Below are 21,286 nucleotides of genomic sequence, written 5' to 3' on the forward strand. Positions count from 1 at the left end.
GGTGTCTGGTTTAAGTTTAGTGACAAGACAAAAGGGGCCTCCTGTAGAGAGCTCTTTCTTGCAAAGAGCTCTTTCCTGCCCCAAACTGCTTACAGCGCTAAAAACATTAACTAGGATATCTGCTCCATAGTTTTGCCTTTTACAGAATGTCATACAGTTGCAATCAGACAGTATGTAGCCTTTACAGATTGGTTTCTTTCACTTAGTAATATGCATTTAAAATTCCTCTATGTCTTTTCATGGCCTGAGAGCTCATTTCTTTCTAGCACTGAATAATATTCCATTGTTTGGATGTACCAGTCTATTTATCCACCTACTAGAGGACATCTTGTTTGTGAGATTCAGCATTTTTCATGTCTATAACTCTACCTGCCCACCCAAGAGAGAAAGAAATGCAGGTGGTGCTGCTGTGAGAGGTGTTAGGAAAGGAGGAGAGGGAACTTGAGGGAGTTCCCCTGTGGTGTCACCGTGACTTCAGTGATGTTAGAAGCAAGGCTGCCTGTGAGATGCAAGTTGGCAATCTAGTTCAGTTCTCCTCATAGAAAAAGGGGCCCTTTCCTGCAGGGCTGATCCCTGCTCTTCCCAGTGGATAACATTCCCTTACCCAGGAAACAGAAATCATAGGAAGAAGAAGGGTCTGGAGAATCCATTCCTCACCCAGGCTATAAGAACCCTGGTTTTTGCACTGGCCTCCTTGGCCCTCCAAGGTGGGATGATGGGGTTGATGTGTGATGGTGAGCATTCATCAACCCAATCAACTTTTATTACTGCTGTGCACAGGTCTTTATAAAAAGAAATGGTTCCCTAGCAGTTCCCAGGCAAGTAGGTAAGGGGCAGAGCTATGAAGGAAAGGAGATTATTTGTCAAACCTCTCCCATCTCTCGCTGTCTCTCCCAATTCCTGGCACTGTCTTTTCCTTCCTGCCCCAAGCTCAGAAACAACATCTCCATCCTTCCCCAGGCTCTTTCATCAGAACTTCCAACACCTTTTTGTTTACAGCTGGGTATCAGAAAGTAATCAGCTAGGTGTCATTTATTGGTGATCCCGTAATCCTTTAGGAGAAGTTTGAATTTTTATAGAGGATGTTTGATAACTCAGAAAAATCTCTAATTGTTCATTTTTTATCAACTTGTTCTTTCTTCTTTCTTTTAACCTGTTAACAAACTTTTTACTCAAAAAAAATGCCTACTATACGCTAGGCACTCTAGGTGCTAAGAACATGCGTATGGTGCCTACCTAAGTACAAGACACAAATCTTGCCCTAGAAAGAACTCAGTGTAGTATGGAAGGAGGAGATAGGGGTGGGATTCCGGTAGTGGAAATTAACATGACAATGTGTGGAATTCTGTTTTGGTACAATTGTGGAAAAGTGAATGAGCATCCTTTTTGTCTGAACTCTACAAAGAATTCTGTGAGGTCTGTGAATTTGTATGAGGTTGTGGGGGGGAGCTGCAGGAGAAACATACTGCTTAGCTCTTAATGTCTTTTGGAAATCCAAGTCAAAGAAGTGAGCATTTTCCAGTGCTGTCTTACCCACTTAGCTTTCCTACCAGTTGAGTTCAAAAATTTTGCTTTGATCTTAGCCTTCCACTTATGGTTGATTACAATTTGATTTAATAATAACATTTTTTATAGTATTGAATGATAGAAGACAAAACTAGTTCGTATGGCTTTAGGCACTTAGTAAAGATATATAATCAATGCTTGCTGAACAAACTACTGTTTGAAAATTAAAATGCACTGAACTTGTAGACAAAAGAATAAATTAATCTTAAATCAAATAAGTCAACCAAATGCCCATAGTTTAAGGAAATTGCGTCTCAGACTCCTTTTGAGGCAGGAAATAGATGGGCCCCATTCTGAACAGCCGAAGTTTGTCCCCTGTAGACAGATACTCTAAGATAGCGGGAGCAAGAGAGGAGGCTTGGCCCTGCCCACATAAGAGATAAAAGACCACATATTCCACATTCTCGAAGTCAAGGAGACCGTCCCAACTACACATGTGCAGAAAGGCTCCTTGGTGGTCAAAAAGGGAGGGGACACCACCCCACAGTAAGTGATGTCAACCTACCCATAGACCTCTTCGCTAGTATCCATCTTGGCTAAGAAATGTGCACGCACACATGGGAGGACCCTGAGATAAACCAAATACGGACTCAGAACCAGGCAAAGCAAGATGATGGGCCAACGGAAACCCAGAAGAAATGTCCCATAGAAGTGATTCAAACTACGACGAGGGCACAGCTCTCTCTCTGAGCCCGCCCGTGGATCTATCTACAAGTACCCTTTTTCCTCCTAATAAACACTTTATCTGTTTCACTACTTTCCATCTCTATGTGGAAGTTCATTTCTACACAGCTGACAGGCCAGGGCCTTGTCACTGCCACTGGTTCCTGGTGATCGAGTGGCTAGGATTCAGCACTCTCACTGCCGCGGCCTGACTTCAATCTCTAGCTGGAAACCGAAATCCTGCTTCAAGCCACTGCAGGCTGAGGCCACCTGAGATCACTTTGAATGTCACATTTAGGCTATTTACATTAAGCAAGAAGAGCCCATGTTCCCAGCTGACTTACTAACATGGGGGTGCATGTTTTTTCATTAAAAGGAAAAGAATTGATTGGAATAATTCCACATCTTAAAAAAACAGAAATCTCTATTTTCATTTGATAGGGTGTATGCCCTTTGTGCATAAGCAAAACACACATTTACCATGAGTTTCTATTTTGCATTTAGTTAATAGTTATTGCATTTTTTATTCGTATTTTGGATAACTAAAGTGAAGTTAGTCTTTACAATGTCTTCACCATAATTATTAATATTTATGCTTGCTTTGTTCTTTTTATCTGTTAAAAAAAACTAAGCACAAGACATAAAAGAGATGCAATTTCTTCCTCTGTAGTTTTAGCAAATATGTTTTTTATTCTGCCTTCCATAACTGTGCTAAGGAAAACTATAGCTTTTGTCACTATAGAGAGAAATTTAAGACTTTGAAATGGGCGAGAGGTTACTGGATGTCCTTTCAATAAAAGGCTGAAGGCCCCGGGAATTATTGATATTTAATTCCATCACCAGGTGACTTTGACTAGGCTATTTTACAACTCTGTGGAGATAGAAGTTAATTTGTTGCAAACTGACAGCAATGCAAACAATTTTTGTCTATGGAAATGTAAATTAGATGTGCCCTGCTGGGATAAAATTGACTATTGCCCTATGCATAGAATAGTTTTTGTAAATTTATTTCAACATTTCTTTACTGAATTATAATTCATGCATATAATAAGTTGAATAAAATCTTTGTTCATTTTATATCTGAAAGTCATGATTTCTTATCAATTTTTGAAAATTATCCTTTGACATCACATTTAATTTTCACAAACTTTTAGTTAATTAGTAATTGTACCAAATTGTTATTTCAGTAATTAGTAAGATGAGGAATAGAAATGTGACCTTTTGCCATCTTGGTCAACACAGCAAGATGGTCACAAAATATTTGTTGGGCCTAAAATTCAATCCAAGTAGAAACAAGTTCCCTTCACCCAAATTTCTAATTCATTTGACAGTAATTCACATGGTCTTGACCAAACCTATTGACAGTGGTTGCAACAGTGATGGTAACAGACAAAGCAGGCAGCAATTGTCATGGGGAACTAGAAGGTAGTTCCATAACAGAAAGATCCAACCAGAATGAGACTGGGCTTTTGGTGAAGAGTTGAATAAGTACAGGACACTGTGACAACAAAAACCAAAACCAAAACCCAACTACAAGGAAAGATTGTTTACAGAACATTAAATAGCAAATAACAAAATGGCTTTCTAACACAAAGAAGATTTTTAGAACTTCAGAAAACAAAACCGAAAAAGACCAACTAGGTCCTCATCAGATTTACAAGCTACACACTGATAAGCTGATGCTGGCCAGTGCCAAGAGGAGACATTTCCTACAGCAGCAGAAAGTGATGGGTCAGCTGCGAAACAGCAGTGGCCAGTGCAGAAATCTCTCTGTAACACTACACTTCCCAGTACGTGGGCCAGACTAAGGGAACAGTAAGTATTTGTTGAATGATTGAACAAGTGGATGAACCAGTGACCATCCTTAGAAGTCAGAGTTATGTCATGGGATCTGCAAACGATGGTGTACAACAAGTCTTGTTTGGACGGCTGAGGAAATATTTCACACATACACCCATGCTTGCTAATGTCCAAGGTAATTGTGATAACACAATACAGGTTTACTTAAAACACCACTAAATTCATTGTAGTTTTTTGCTATTTGTATTTTTCCTATGGATGCATATAAAAAGTATGGAAACTACCATGGGGAGGCCTCTGAAAATTTTTGCTGTTTTAACTCTACTCAGTAATCTATAATAACCTATGCAAGAAAGGAATCTGAAAAAGAATAGACATATGCATGTGTATAACTGAATCACTTTGCTGTACACCTGAAACTAACACATCATTATAAATCAACTATACTCCAATACAAAATAAAAATTTTTAAATAAAATAAAAAATAAAAGAGGAATCTCTTGCTCCAAAAGGTCTAAATTATTATTATCTCCTTCAAATACTCTGAGCCCCACTCTTCCTCTGCTCCTTCTGCGTCTCTGATTATACAAATGTTAGATCTATTGTTATAGTTTCACAGGTCCCTGGGATTCTGTTCATTTATTTTCTACCCATTTTCTCTCTGTTGTTCAGATTGGGTCATTTCTGTTTTCATATCTTTATGTTTACTGATTCTTTCCTCTGTCACATTCTTTCTGTTATTGAGTCCATCCAGTGAGGACTCATTTTTTATGTCAGTTTATGGAGGACTTTTTAAAATGTCCACTATTGTATTTTTTCCATTCTAAAACTTCTACTTTGTTCTCCTCATATATATCATTTATTTGCTGAGACTTTCTATTTTATCTTTTATTTCAAACATGGTCTTAACTGCTCATTTTATGGTGGCTGCTCTAAAATCCTCGCTAGCTAATGCCAACATCTCTGTCATTGCAGCGTCCATGGATTGTGTTTTCTCATTCACGTTGAGATGATTCTTGTTATAAGTGATTTTTTTGGTTGTACCCCACAGTTCGGATATTATGTTGTGAGATCCTGAGGCAGGAGATAGACGGGCCCCAGGCTGAGCAGCTGGAGTTTGTCCCCTGTGCGCAGATTCTCCAAGATGAAGATAATAGCAGGAGCAAGGAGCTGTGCCCTGACCAGATACGAGATCACATATTCCTCATTCTCGAAGTCAAGGAGGCCTTCCCGACTACACATGTGCAGAAAGGCCCCTCGGAGGTCAAAAGGGAGGGGGCACCACCCCACAGTTAGTCATGTCAACCTACCCATAGACCTCCTTGCTAGAATCCTTCTTGGCTAAGAGATGCACATGCACACACGGGAGGACCCTGAGCTAAACCAAATACGGACTCAGAACCAGGCAAAGCAAGATGATTGGCCAAAGGAAACCTGGAAGAAATGTCCCATAGAAGTGATTCAAACTACCACAACGGCATGACTCTCTCTGGGCCCGCCCATGTGTCTATCCACACGTAGCCTTTTTCCTCCTAATAAACACTTTACTTGTTTCACTACTTTCACTTTACTTGTCTCTTTGTGGGAATTCATTTCTACAAAGCCAACAGGCCAGGGCCTTGTCACTGGCCACTGGTCTAGTGGCTAGGATTCAGCACTCATTGCCTTGGCCTGATTTCAATCTCTGGTTGCAGAACTGAAATCTTGCTTCAAGCTGCTGCAGGCCAAGGCCACCCAAGATCAGTCCTGGATCCTATTTCTCTTCATTTTTGCAGGCAGTCACTCAATTTAGGTGTAGGGTACTGGTCTAGGCGAGAGTGGAAGTTCAGCTCCCAGTTTGACCCCATTGATACATCCTGGTGAAACGGGAGCATTTACTCACAGTCTCATTGCTCTGGAGTGAGGGTATAAGTTCTGCTCCGTCTGGGCTTCCTTGATGGGGGCAAGAAACGAGGGATCAAGAGTGCCAACTAGCACCACATCACCCGCCTTGTTCATTTCCCCCCTACACCCTGTAGGCCTACAAGGCCTGTCCTTGCGCAGCTTCAAGACGGAAGAAAGAGCCCAGAGTCAGCAACAGAGAATTCATTGGTTTAATGCAGCGGTCCCCAACCTTTTTGGCACCAGGGACTTGTTTCGTGGAAGACAATTTTTCCACGGATGGGGTTGGGGGGGGATGGTTCAGTCAATAATGCCAGTGACGAGGAGCAATGGGGAGCAGGAGATGAAGCTTCGCTCACTTGCCCACCACTCACCTCTTGCTGTGCAGCCCAGTTCCTAACAGGTCCTCCGCCCGGGGATTGGGGACCCCTGGTTTAATGGATGGAGGAGCTTACACGTCTGAATCAAGGTCCTGGAGTTCAAGTCTCTTTCATTTGTTGACAACTCTCCTGCGATTCTCTTTGCTATAATGCCTTTATTCCCTTTGTATCTCTTCGCTGTTATTTCAGAGGGGTCTGATGACAGAGGACAGCCCAATATGTGCTGAGTCCACCATCATGAGATGAAAATCTTGTACTCAACATAGACATCAATACTTAGAAGATGCTCCCTCAATGTTCATGAAACTGAATTCAGTTAAATCCATAGTGTTGGGATTTCAGCAGTTAAAATGTGTTGTTTATAGCACAGTTTTCAATTTTTTTTTTATTTGCAACATTTGGGTGTCAGATGTTTTGCTTTTATATCTCTAAACATGTAACTGAAATAAAAAATATATTTTTTAGAAGTTTTCATTTAATTATATAAATACTTTAGAAGAATTTTAATGACATAGGAGTATGCACACATTCATCTGCAACACACTTATGTATGGTATATGAGTGTGTGTGTCCAAAATATTTCAGCCATATTGAAGTAACATTGCAATTCTCATTGCAAAGCCAACTCTTCTTTGGAGGTCCTAATTGGTAATAAAATCTTAATTGTAACATTAATCCAAATTAATTTACTAAATTCATACCAAAATCTTAATTGTCTGAATAATCCTCAAATTCAGAGAGATTTGGGATTGTTTGGTCTTGCCTTATTATAACCAAAGAGGTTTTAGACATGTTTTCAAGGATCTGAATTTTGGTTCAGAATTTCCTTAATAATGAAAAGACTTTAAAGACTGTAAAGACTTTCTGAATTAATTTAATCAATTCCTCTTGCTCCAAGCTGAAATCTTTAAATCTTTTGCAGACATCTCAAGATAATGCACTCCATCTTTCAATAAAACATTTCCATGTCTATCACACTTTTGGGAACTTCTTTTTCACATCTGACCTGCTCTAATTTGAGCTTGTCTCCTTTTTTTTGTCTCCTTACATTTTTAAGGAGAGTAAAACTGCCTGGCAGCATTCGTATAATCACCTAAAGAAGTTACTACTTCATTGTCTGATTTTTGAAAAATGCCAAGAGCTATTACCATTAAAGCTGAATAATGTCAGAGGATGATAATTAATTTGATCCCTTAACTGTTCAGTGTCATTGTCCTCCACAAAGAAGTGATAAAATATGATATATAGAGTTGTCCCTCCTAATCCATGGGGGATTTGTTCCAGGTCTCCCCCAACCCCAATACCAAAATCTGGGGATGCTCAAGTCTCTTACATAAATGGTCTAAGTGCCATTTATGAAGTCAAGTGCCCCTAAGCCTTGCTGACCCCTATTGTGAAAAATCTTTAGATGAAGTGCTTGGGTGGCAACTCTCAGCTACCACTGGCAAAGTGACTATCAGAAATAGCTGAAATAATTCCTAGGTTATTTTATTCTCTGCATTGGACTTCCATTAACGGAGTCTAATAGAGACACAAAGCAGCAGGTTAGAAGTAAGGAGCAAGATGCCAAACCAAGGGGTTAGACAGCATTATACTCAGGATGCCAAGTGAGGCAGATTCTTGGGGGTGAGAAGCTGGTGGAAAGGGAGCATGAGGACCTCCATCTCTTTCTGATGGGAGCCATTCTGTGCTCCCACATAGACGGACAACTACCAGGCTTGAAGACCTCAGGCTGAAACTGGAATCCTCCAGAAAGAAGGGAACACAATTGATGTGAACATAAAATGATTACACAATGACTTCTCACATTTGTTGTTTTTAAAGTTGTAAGCAAATAACTATGCTAAAAAAAAAAAAACCTACTAAAAGGTTTTTAGTGGATACAGGCAAGATTATCCTAAAATTTATGTGGAAAAGCAAAGGAACTAGAAGAGCTAAAACAATTTTGAAAATGAAGAATAAAGTCTACCAAACGTCAAGACTTATTCTATAGCTACAATAATCAGGACAGTGTGATATTGGTGGAGGAATAAATTCATAGATTAGTGGAACAGAATAAAAAACCCAGAAATAGACCCACAAATAACCTCAAATGATTTTTAACAAAGGTGTAAAAACAATTCAATGGAGGAACGATAGCCTTTTTATTGCATGGTGCTGGAGCAATTGGACATCGACAGGGGAAAATGAATCTTGACCTAAGCGTCATACCTTAAACAAAAATTCACTCAAAATGGATCATGGACTTAAATGTAAAAGGCAAAAATGTAAAACTTGTTTTGAAAGTAAGAGAAAATCCTTAGGATCTAGGTCTAGGCGAAGAGTTCTTAGACTTGAAACCAAAAGCATGAGCTATAAAATAAAAACTTTATAAATTGAGCTTTATCAAAATTAAAATCTTTGCTTTACAAAATACCCTGTGAAAAGGATGAAAAGGCAACCTACACTCTGGGAGAAAATATTTGCAAACCACATAGGGTTAATCTGTGATTTGGTAGGGTCTACACTCATTGTAAAGGTTTGGTTACTTTCATGTTTACCTGTTATCTCCAGATGTATTTATTCTAACTGTATTAAATTATGCTTTTTACTTAACAACATGAAACTTACAGTAACTACTTGAAGTCATGTAATGATTACATGTTTAATGCTATTGAAATTCCAGGCAATTAATTCTCAAAACAGCAAGTTTAATGATTGACTTTACCTTTTTAATGAAAAATGACCGGGCGCTATACTCAGGAGCTGTCAGTACTGCAATCCAATTCTTTACCTCTGTTCCTTAATTCATCAAATGTTTATTGACACCTTGCAGTGTTCAGAAGGGACTTTTAAATTTGGTTCAGTGGCTGCATTCCTTGTTTGATTCTTGTGCGGTTCTAACCATTATTTTGAAGAGAAAAATTACATACAAATTTCAGGAGTGAAGCACGTGTGAAACATCATTCCATATTCCTCTCCACTGTGAAATTTCTCCTCTCCTTTTTTTAAATTGTTAAAAGTCTGAACAGACTGGATTCCTCCACCCCTTTTACAACAGCAATTAATCTTCAATCACCTCCTCCTTTTAGGTTCCCATGTTGAGGTCTCCTTGTTCAGATCACAGCGCTAATAAGATCAGCACCTCAGCTGTTTCCATCTTTCATAAGTCGGTTATGTCCATTAATGGAATGATGGGAGGGAATGTGTGAGAGGAAGCTTTGTGCTAAGTGTACAGATCATGTACCTGATCCTGACCCTCTGATGTTGATTAATCACCAAGATGAAAACATGTGGCTTGCTCAGTCTGAGGACATTGCTAGCAACTTCTCAAACTTCGTTACCGAGATATCTCTTCAAACATCAGTGTGCGAATGTGTTTTCTCAGGGGTCCATAGTTTAACTCCATCGAAACCCTTAAGCTCAAAATTTCTTTAAATTATTGTGCTATATTTTTAAAATTTACATGATTTTTGGATCTTAATAGTATAATTGTTTTTTGGTGTAAAATAGTATTTTTATTACCATCTCTAGCTGAGACTTACTACATGATTGCCAACCCCATTCCCTCTTCCTGGGCAAACAGAAAGACTCTCCTAGTCCCTCTTGGAATTAGTAACACAGACCATGTGATGAGGTTCTAGGCAATGGGATGTGGGTAGAAGCGATGTACCCCTCTTCTAGGTCTGGCCACAAAGCTCCACTAAAGGTTGTCCATGCTTTCTCTTTCTCTTCCTTGGTGACCTTGGAGGCCATGAGTTTAATGTGGCAGTGACACAAGATGCAAAGAACTTATTATCACTGTATCCCCACATGGGAGAGGCGGATCCAACGTACAGCACATTGTGACATGAGCAAGAAGTAAAATTTTATAATGAGCAAGAAGTAGTAATTTTATAATGTTTACAGCTCCTAGGAGCACATTTTCCCTCTGCCTAAGACTACAGGGATGATTTGTTAGAGTAGCTATATTACTTGTCCTGACTAACATACCATTAGAACAATTTTTTCCTACCAGCTATACCCATCATGATGCAATTTCATTGAGTTAATCAATTTTGAAAATGAGGTTGAATTGAAGGGTGATAATATTATGAGATTTAGTATCTAGGGAGTTTCTCTCTTTCTTGCTGTGAAAATATTTCTAGACCTAAGACTAACAAAATATGTGGATACCAAAAATATTTGTTCTTTCACCTGTTTCTTTTTTCCCAAAGCTCAATGAGCTTTTTCACGGTAATTGTCGAGAGAAGATGCCCCGAATACCGTACAAAAAGCAATATTGCATTTTGAAATTTTGGCAAGTGAATCTTCTTGTCAGAGGAAAAATTGTTTGCATCGTTTGGCAGATTTAAAGGGTTTCTGATCTATTGTCATTCTGTCAGTGTCTCAATTTTTATTGAAAAATGGTGACTAATGATGCAATTTATTTTACAAAAATGTGATAATTTCCATCACTTATATTTTAAGTCTCAAAAGATTCAGTCATCCCCATATTCATTGTCGTCACCAACGGCAAATGCCTACATTTGCACCCGTTTTCAGCACTGATTCCCAATTTTCCATGTCCACAACCAGGAAAAACCACCTGGGGGCGCTCTTTCATTACTGTCAGGTCTTCTGTAACCTAGCCAATTCCCTTAGCCATTCCTTCCACCAACAATCTCTCACCAGCATTTCTCAAATTTTTGTTATCCCCAAACCACCGAATGGTTTACTCAGTGTGCTCGTGGACCATTAATTTTAATTGACTAGAAAGAGACATGATAAGTATTTAAATTATAAAAATGGAACATAATATTAATGGTAAGATTAATTATTTCATGTCAGTGGAAGAGGGATGATCTCATTGCTAACCTTTTTCACTTTGGGCTCAATAATTCAAGCATTAGGTTCTACTCTACGTGCATTATGTTTCTTTCCTGCCTCTTTTACTGCTGGTAAATTAGAGGATTAAAATGACAATTATAGGTGATTGGGGATGTAAATGTTTGATGGCTCCATCTGATAAACCTGGATATTCAAGTCAAACATGGACCCAGAATTAATGGAGAGATTTAATGAGTAGTACCTTGAAAACTCTAAGTCCACAATCAAATCGAAAGCTGACAGCTTATTTGGGGTAGCGGCAAACAAATTCTTAATCTACTCTGGTTGCATTGTCTCTGTCAAGCACTTGTTTATATTGTATTGCTGCATCTTGATGTGGCTTTTAAACATACCCACGGTTTCTTTGTTTTGTTTTCTCTGAGGCATTTGTACCCTAGCCTGTTTTGTTTTGTTTTTTGTTTTTTCAATGAACAATTTGATTGCTATGTGTCTTGGCATGTTTCTCCTTGGGTTTATCCTGCCTGGGACTCTCTGCACTTCCTGAACTTTGGTGGCTATTTCCTTTCCCATGTTAGGGAAATTTTCGACTATAATCTCTTCAAATATTTTCTCAGGTCCTTTCTCTCTCTCTTCTCCTTCTGGGACCCCTATAATGCGAATGTTGGTACGGTTAATCTTGTCCCAAAGTTCCCTTAAACTGTCTTCATTTCTTTTTCTTTATTCTGTTCCATGGCAGTGAATTCCACCATTCTGTCTTCCAGGTCACTTATCTGTTCTTCTGCCTCAGTTATTCTGCTATTGATTCCTTCTAGTGTATTTTCCATTTCAGTTATTGTATTGTTCATCTCTGCTTGTTTGTTCTTTAATTCTTCTAGGTGTTTTTTCTTTAATTCTTCCAGGTCTTTGTTAAACATTTCTTGCATCTTCTCTACCTTTGCCTCCATTCTTTTTCTGAGGTCCTGGATCATCTTCACTATCATTATTCTGAATTCTTTTTCTGGAAGGTTGCCTATCTGCACTTCATTTAGTTGCTTTTCTGGGTTTTATCTTGTTCCTTCATCTGGTACATAGTCCTCTGCCTCTTCATTTTGTGTATCTTTCTGTGAATGTGGTTTTCCTTCCACAGGCTGAAGAATTGTAGTTCTTCCTTCTGCTGTCTGCCCTCTCTGCTATTCTTCTTAATTTCACTTTCCATTTTTAGGTATTTCTACAAAATGATCACCTTGGCAATCACTTTTCCCAACAGTGATAGCTTCTGATTGTTGATTTGCACTGGGGTCCCTCTCTGGCATATACTGTGATGCACTTTGACAAGAGGTAGCTTCTCGGAACAGCCAGAGAATACTCTCCTGCATGAGAAGATTCCAAGAAACTGAATGTATGAGTCTTAGCAGCAAGGATCCATTAGGCATCAAAAGTTCAGGAAAATACCCTCAGGTATCAGGACTAGATATTATATTTTAGACAGATACTTTTTTAGGCAGAAATTGTCCACTTGCATTCTAAGTCAGATGTAATCTTTTGTACAATAGGCAGAAAGTGTAACCTCATTTTTTTTCCTACAGAACAATCTGCTTTTATAAAACATGAAGACATAAAGGCTTGCGAAGAAGGATTTTCAATCTTTTCCTACGTATAGACTTCACATCCATTCCCAGAATCTCCTGAATATGTTTTTAAGGCTTGACTATTTCATAGGGTTTTCTCTAAGAGACTCAGACTTGAGTGCTTTATAGTTCTGTAGCTGGCTGAGCTCACATACAAAGTGGGAAAAGAGTGTCGTCGGCCACAGTCATTCAATAAATAGACACAGCGTTGGAGGGGCCAGTACAAAAAGCTTGACTTGGCCCCTGCACCTGAAGATTTTATTAAGTGCCAGAACTCTAATATGGGTTTTTCCTTGTTATTTTTGTCATTTCATTCATTCATCCCACAAATATTTTTTGAGCTTCTCCAATGTGACTGACACTCTTCTAGGCACTGGATATTCAGTAGGGAACACAAATGACAAAATTGCCTCCTTCATGGAACTTATATTCTCTAGGGGAGGACAGACAGAGAGGGAACCAAAAACTGAATATATGTATCTATACACACACACACACACGGTATGCTTGTAGAGCTCCCAATTTAATAGAGAGATGGACACAGAAAATGAATTACCACAGTGTGGAAAGTGGGTTAATGAACCCAAGGTCATTTGCTAGTGTGAAGGAAGGAGTACACAACTCGTTCTGGCTGGGGGAGAGGATAGATGGAAGGCTTCCTGGTAGATGGCATGCCTGAAACTGAATCCTGGCCAAGGATTGGCCAGGAAACAATGGGGGGGGAGGGAGTAGAAGGAAGTAGTTTCAGCACGAAGACATGATGAAGTCATGCAGATGAAAACCAGATGGTGTATGGTGTGTTTGTGGTGCAACCAGCAATTTGGTGTAATTTGGAGGCTGAGGCAGGGAGTGAGTGAGGCCCTTGATATTTGCACAGCTGAGGTTGGGGAAGGAGAGAAGATTTACGGCAGGGGAGTCTGTAGCACCTAGTCTGTGCCCTCGTGGAGTATTGTTAGGTACTGGAGCTACAGCAGTATGTAAGGCACTGTAGGTCCATGATCTGAAGGCACTTGCTTCTGCACTGCCCATTTTTTGTTCACTTTCTTGTTCTACTGAAGACCTGCTCAGCCTTGATCCACGCCCAGCATACCTTTCCTCTCCACTCAGTGCAGGCTGGGTGGTCAGTGTCCAGCCCTCGTCCTGTAGCCCGGATCTAGATCCAGGATGGAGGATGGGGAAGTTACTCCCTAATTCCTTGGCAAGATGAATGTATTAACTTTCATTTGAGAAGCATTCTATTATCTCGTACCGGTGGTCCTGTGCTTCATGGCACCAGGTTAACAGTGAAGATCAAAGACCTTCATACCATTTAAGCCTTCAAACAAATCTGTCTCCATAGGGGAACTCTGAACCAAACCTGTTCTTCAAAAACTGATGTACCTTTTCTAAGAATTCTTTCCCCTGGGGTCTGTGGACCCCTTGAAATGTGAACCCCATAAATGTATATGCAAAATTTTGAGATAAAGTGCGTATCTGTTAAGAACAAACACTAAACATTTTACATTAAAAAAAAAACTAATTTTACAAGGTGGCCATATTTAATTTTTCTCCTCCAGCAAGTATTCCACAGGGTATTTCATTGCATTTATACCTGTATGTTATGTACCCAGTCCTATCCCCACTCTGTATTTTTTTGTTTGGCTGTTTGTTTTTTTGTTTTTCTTTGGTCTTTATGTTCCTTCTGTTGCTTGACAAAAACATGTAACTACTACTACTAAAGCTTTATAAACTCCTTGTTCCTCTCTCAAAATCTTATTTCTTTTTCTCTCACAGTCTTCCTTTAACTAGTCACTTAAAAACAGTAAAACCCATCTCTATCTCCTAGCACTATGGTTCCACTTTCTGCCGATCCTCCTTTCTTGGTCCAAAAGCATATTTTTACACAGCTGTAGTTAAAAATTAATTGTATGTATTTATTCTTTATCAAATTACTAATCTTCAATATAACATTAGTATAATTAACATGATCCCCATTGTATGCTAGGCTAAGATATCAGAATTTATGATTTCCTTATTGTTGAACATTTAGGTTGTTTTCAGTTTTTCACTATTAAACATAATGTTGCCAATGCACCTTTAGGTATAGGGTCTTTCTCTTCTGATGAACTATAGTATGTCCTTTAATTAAGTTCAAAGAGCAGAATTATTGATGTAAAAGTGTAAATACCTTTATGGTCTCTGACTTGGGGTTGGCATAATGCAAGCAAAATGTATTAGTGGAGCTGGTACATATTCTTGACCTTAAGAGAGTGGTAAATGACCTCATGGATGCAGCATCTGCAGACTGCCCTCCCTGCATTCACTCTGAAGGAAGTTCTGGTCATGGTTTTGAGTACGACCTTTCATTTTTAGTCAACTTCTGCTCTTAAATCCCAGAGGTGCATAATATCAGCTTCTAAGATTGAGGGTCACATGACAAGGAATTAACCACAAAGACTTATTAAAATGTTATTATGAGAATATACTAGTGCCCTTTCCAGTTTATGACCTTTTTCAATGTCATTTAACCTTATAAAAGAAAAATTTATTTTAAAAGGTATTTGCAAGCAAAATAATATTTTATTGAAAATTCAGAAGTTACAGTACTTTAAGACATTTTTTCATATTATAAAGAAAAATAAGTTAAAAGAGAAAGAATTAACTCAAGTGCACTGATATTTAGTTTTCATTCAAACAAACATCATTTTGAAAAACCAAAATCCATAGCTTAATTTATTCACGGTATAAACACATATTTTCCTATTTCTCATCAAGAAAACTAATGGAATAATCTTCAGAGTAATCTTTCAACACATCACCTTCCTGGATCCAATTTAAATGGCAAATTAGTATCTAACTCCACAGACTACTGGAGTGTGTGTATGTGTATACATAAGAACTAGGTAACCTTGATATAAAATTTTAAGAATGAGAGTGATTTGTCACTTCATTTTATCATAGGGCAATAAACAGCATTTCTAAAGCATGTTTTCTTATCCCCTAGGTCAAAACCAACCACTTTCAGAAAGGTGTTTAGCCTAGTGAGCACTAGTGGCATAAGTAAGATTAATTATGGTTAATCATACTGCCAAAGTGTTAGCTATTACAGTCAGCCATTTAGTATTAAGAAGTATCTTGTTATGATTTTTAGATCAAAGTCTCTCAACTTTTCTTATGAAGGGGAGCTAGTTGAGCCAAAAAGATTAAAAGACTCATTTTTTAAAAACTCATTTTATAGTATCAATGGTCTATATTTTTACCAAATTATTTTCTCAACAGAACATATTCATTGAGCCACTGGTATCACTTACATAATTTTATTTGTTATTTCCATTAGCTCTATTATGTATCCTCTCCCTTTCAAATGAAGAAAGGAGTGGGTACATACTTTCAGTAAACAAATGCAGTACTAAGCTGCTGTACTGCCATCTCTGGCATGTCAGTCCCAGAAGATGCCACGGGGAAGCTACAGTGAGCATGTCCACAGTTGGACATGGCACTAATGTAGGAAGTCAATTAATATCCCAATTAATATTTGTATAGTACTTTACAGTTAGAGAGCTTTTCTGTAACTACTATGAAAACAGTGAATGAAATCACCCCATGTTAGGATACTTACAACATGCACGTTTCATAAAATGCTTACAAAAATGTTAATTGCATCACATAGGCAAAAGGCAGAAATTGTTTTAATAGAGGAGAATCCAGAGAGGACAGAATTAAAACATAATGTAGCACTTGCTAACACAGTGCTTTTCTTCATTTGGTAACACCATACAAATTTGTCTTTAACTAAGAAAAAACTAGGTCTTACTTCAGTTGTGGAGAAATCTGGCCATGGCGGGACAAGAAAATACTCTGATAAAAAATAAAAAAGGTCTGAAAGCCACTGTTTTGACAAGTTGACTCTGAAACTGGTGAAACACTTTTGGCTGTTAAGGGAACAGTGATGACTGACTTAGCTCAGAGGTCATCAGAGGTGAATACAGCTTTCCTTCACCCCCCCGCCCCCGACTCCACTAGTAGAAAAGGCTCGTAGGCACCTGATTAGCTTTCAGAGAAGAGGGTGCTTTACTGTGGTGGCAGATGAAATGCTGAAGTCATTTAAGCAATAATGTAATGGACCAAAGATACTGGATACAAAATTTGACAGGTGCAATCACTCTCATTTTTCCAGGTCCCAAAGTAAAATCAACAGCTGGTTTAATCAAAATATCTTCTCCAAGCATCTTAGAAAATGTTGTGACTCATTAAAACTAAATTTTCAGAGGAAAAATACTGCTTGATTTTTTGCAAATAAAACACATCATTAAAAATCCTTAAGTAAGAGTGCGTTTATACATCTAAATAGTATTTCTTGTTAAGAATTAAAACCGCTCTCTCCCTTCTTAGCCCCTCTTCCTTTCTGCATTTCAACTTTTCTCTTGTATTTAAAGTACTGATAATTTAGTGAATTGAGTACTGTATGTCGAGTCAGCACTCATTGCTTAAGGAAGCCTGGTTGATAATGTACTCAACATTTGTTCATTGAATTTAAAATTTATATATTACTATTATCAGCTATTTGAAATTTCATTAAATGTGATAAATTCCATAAGGAAAATAAACAAAGGCGAAAGTATAAAAATAAAATATCACACATAGACTAGAAATACTATCTGAAGACAGCTGACAAAAACCTAATAGTGCTTTCTATTAAATAATAGTCTTCAAGTCATATTATACCAAGTTATACATTAAAAAACACCTAATTTACTCTTAGATTCAAGATTATATAACATTAGTTTCAATGACAATTACTTTGCCTATAACTTCTTCCGCATTCTCCCGTGACTAAAGGTTCAACATAACAGATTTGACATAAAAGTGTCACAATTATTGGTGATTCTCAATGCAAATATTTTTTAAAAAGTTTTGATTCTTAAGAATCTGTACCAAAATAAAGCTTCTGATATATCTTTGGATTATACTTGATGACTCAATGATGTAAGCAAAAAAATACTCGAGGTAACATTTACATATAAAAATACAGAATATATACACTACTGTGATCTTGGTGATATCTTACAGTATTACAAATTAGAGTATCACCAACCTGACTAAAAAGTTCGATGAGTTTTAAAGTATGAATTAAAAAAAATATATCAAGATTCTTAGTTTTAAACTTAACCATTTTCATATTCCATGCCCACTGAGATTCTTTGTTTTGGTTAATAACTGGGCTTGAAGAATATGGAGGAATAAAAGGTATTTCTCTGGAAGAAGTCTGGAGTGTCTCAGTATCTAGCAGAGAGTTTATTATTGTCTTGATTTTTTCCTAGGCCTGAATCTTTCTCTTATTCTGCCCATTCAGATCAATGGAAGGCTATGATAAGGAAAGCCATGAGGCCGAAAAGAGTACACAAGTCCTGTATTGTGTCAGATCTCTATTTTTTGCCATTAGGAAAGATAGTGCCTACAAACCTAGAAAGAAAGAAACAATAAGGAGAGCTGAATCCACACACAGGACAGCTGGGCACCTTCTACCATCCAGCAGTTAAACCAGCAAGGCATTTCTATTCTGTTTAAAAAGCATTGCTTCTTTCCCATGTTGAGGCTTACATGGCCATAGTGCAGGCTTTTTAGAGTTCCCTGACTTTCTGCTCAGGTCACATATACTTGTCAAAGATCATGACTTACAAAATACTGAAATATAATTAAACAGACTTAATACTAAAGTTAAACAACATAACTGATTCTTTTTCTAGGATGTGAAGTGAAAGATAAAAAATCCTGGACTGGGAATCAAAAGATCAGGTTCTCTTCATCTCAAGGCTGAGTGGTCTTGATCAAGTTACTTAACCATCCTGGCTATTCATTTCCTCAGGTAAAAAAAACAAGGGAATATGTATTGGATAACTTTTAAAGTCTCTCAAATTTGGTTGAAACACTAAGTCAGAATCTTGCACAGTGCCTTTTGGTTTTCAGTATGAAGATCAGCTACCATTAAAGAATAGTGTAAAAATAATTCTGGTTTGGGGGATTTTCTGATTCTTACATTATGGCTAATGAGAGTTTTCTAAACTTCCACGGGGAAAACGTAAGTATTTGGCTCTCTGATAAAAACATAATCGAGATATTTCTACATTATATACAAAGTATACTTTAAAATTCATTGGGATGGTCAGATTTTAGTCACCTATACTTCTTTTGTTCTCTTATTGTTGAAACCCTGTTCTCTCCTCAACTGGGTGGCAACAGAGTAGCATGGAGGTAAAAGAGAGAATCCTGGTTAAAGTATTTGATTGAGAGAAGAATAACAGAAGCATTTTCATTCTTTAATTTTTTTAACATTTTAATTTTTTCAATTTTCAGAACTAAAATTTTTGAAATTGCTGCTAATACGTAAAACCACAAGTCTGTCGTAGTTTATCAGTATTGGTAAAGAATTATAATTTATTGCCAAAATATCAATGTTGTGCCGAAAGAAAACGGTTTTTAAGTGTATGGCAATGTGTTCCAATGTTCTTATTTTCATCATTTTCAGACTTGAGGCTCATAAGTCTGCTTCTACTATTTCAAACCAGATGTAATGCATGTCGAATTCAAATTTAAAGAGGAACTTTGTGGAGTGCCAGTGAAAACTTTGACAGTAGGATAAATAATTTCTTCAACAGTCACATATGCACCTAACAAGAAACCAACAACTCCAGTGAACGCGATAGAAATATTTTTCAGGATCATCCATATACTGTAGTGCTCCTTAGAAAATGTAAGAATTTCAACCAGAGGCGGCAGGATCAAGGCCAATGTGCTGCTGCTCACAGCTCCGACGAAGGAAATCACAATGTCTAAACGAGGAATCAGAATCGCTCCAGCACCTAGAAAATTGAAAATACAAATTTTCCTTATGTAAATATTTAATACTTATATGAACACTAACTGTACATACATTCACTACATTAAAATTAATTGATGAGGGGCTTCCCTGGTGGTGCAGTGGTTGGGAGTCCGCCTGCCGATGCAGGGGACGCGGGTTCATGTCCCAGTCCGGGAGGATCCCACATGCCGCAGAGCGGCTGGGCCCGTGAGCCGTGGCCGCTGAGCCTGCGCGTCCGGAGCCTGTACTCCGCAACGGGAGAGGCCACAACAGTGAGAGCCCCGCGTACCGCAAAAAAAAAAAAAAAAAAAATTAATTGATGCAAGTAGGCACTACTAAACTATTGCTTGTGGCAGAATCTGTCACATTCTGTTCTGAGCTAAAAAAGAAAACAAAGAGAGAAACCAAAACAGTGAGTGATATTTCTCGGACTTTGACTTATCAACAGAGTTTCTTACATAAACGACTTTTAATTTTTGCTATGAAGTTCTGGGTGAAGAATGTATTTTCATTACTCTGCCATATAGCTCATTCTATAAAGCACAAAACCTGGGGTGGTGTGATATAAATAAATCATTAAATAAATGAGAGAGAAGAGATAGCTATTCCTTACATTAGAATTCCAATTAACCAAAATAGAAGAAACAATGGAAATAGAAAATCATTATTAAGCAAACACCACGGTAATAACTGTTGCAGGAAAAGTCGCTGAAGGATGCTAAAATTAGTGGGCAAAAACTGTATGAGAACAGGATATCTCTCTACAAGATATTTATCAATTATAAAGGGAAAAAGAGTACCTTTACAGTGGAGACATCTGACAGACACCACCTTAACCAAGTGATCAACGTTAACATCACCAGTAATAAGAAATACTGATGCCACGATGTGATGTACTGAGAAGTGCAAAGCATCACCTGTGGCACTCTTGTTAAAAATGCCTAACTTCAACCTAATCATAAGAAAGCATCACACAAATCTACACTGAAGGAAATTCTGCAAAATTACTGACACTTCAAAGACATCAAGGTAAATAAAGAAAGATAAAAAAAGATAACTGTCAAGACTGGAGGAGACTAAGTAGACATGACAACTAAATTCACGTGGGACCTTGGATTGGCTCCTCGATCAGAAAAAGGGTATCAGTGGGAAAACTAGCAAAATCAAAATAAGGTCGATTAGTTAACAGCAGTGTATTAATGTTAATTTCCTTAACTATACTGTGGTATGTAAGTTGATAACATTAGAGGAAATTGAGTAAAAGGGCTTATGGTAATTCTACTTTCTTTTACAACTTTTCTAAGTGATTTCAAAATGAAAAGTTAAAAAAAAATAATGTACCATTATTGTCAACAGGATTTTAGTCCAAGCTACCATCAAGTCTTCTGCAAGTTTTGATCTGGAACTTTCTTGATCTTTATCTTTATCTTACCAAATACCGATAGAAGGTTTGCAAAAATCAAGACTTATATTCGGGACTTCCCTGGTGGCTCAGTGGTTAAGAATCCGCTTGCCAGTGCAGGGGACATGGGTTCCAGCCCTGGTCTGGGAAGATCCCACATGCCGCAGAGCAACTAAGCCCGTGCGCCACAACTACTGACCCTGCGCTCTAGAGCCCGCGTGCCACAACTACTGAAGCCCGCGTGCCACAACTTCTGAAGCCCACGTGCCTAGAGCCTGTGCTCCACAACAAGAGAAACCACCGCAATGAGAAGCCCGCGCACTGCAACGAAGAGTAGCGC

At 38.1% G+C, this 21,286-nt stretch overlaps 1 protein-coding gene across 3 annotated transcripts in view; it reads right to left on the bottom strand.

Annotated features, from left to right (window-relative positions):
- Nucleotides 1-16,684: 16,684 nt before the first annotated feature.
- SLC36A4 (solute carrier family 36 member 4) overlaps nucleotides 16,685-21,286 on the bottom strand; it is a 44,740-nt gene continuing 40,138 nt past the window's right edge. For all 3 annotated transcript variants that reach the window (XM_060160207.1, XM_060160209.1, XM_060160208.1), the window contains one exon: nucleotides 16,685-19,545. In XM_060160207.1, the coding sequence (XP_060016190.1) occupies nucleotides 19,238-19,545 (308 nt within the window). In that variant the 3' untranslated portion in view covers nucleotides 16,685-19,237. The remainder of the gene's footprint in view (nucleotides 19,546-21,286) is intronic.

Source organism: Lagenorhynchus albirostris, chromosome 9, assembly GCF_949774975.1.
Source record: "Lagenorhynchus albirostris chromosome 9, mLagAlb1.1, whole genome shotgun sequence".
NCBI lineage: Eukaryota > Metazoa > Chordata > Mammalia > Artiodactyla > Delphinidae > Lagenorhynchus > Lagenorhynchus albirostris.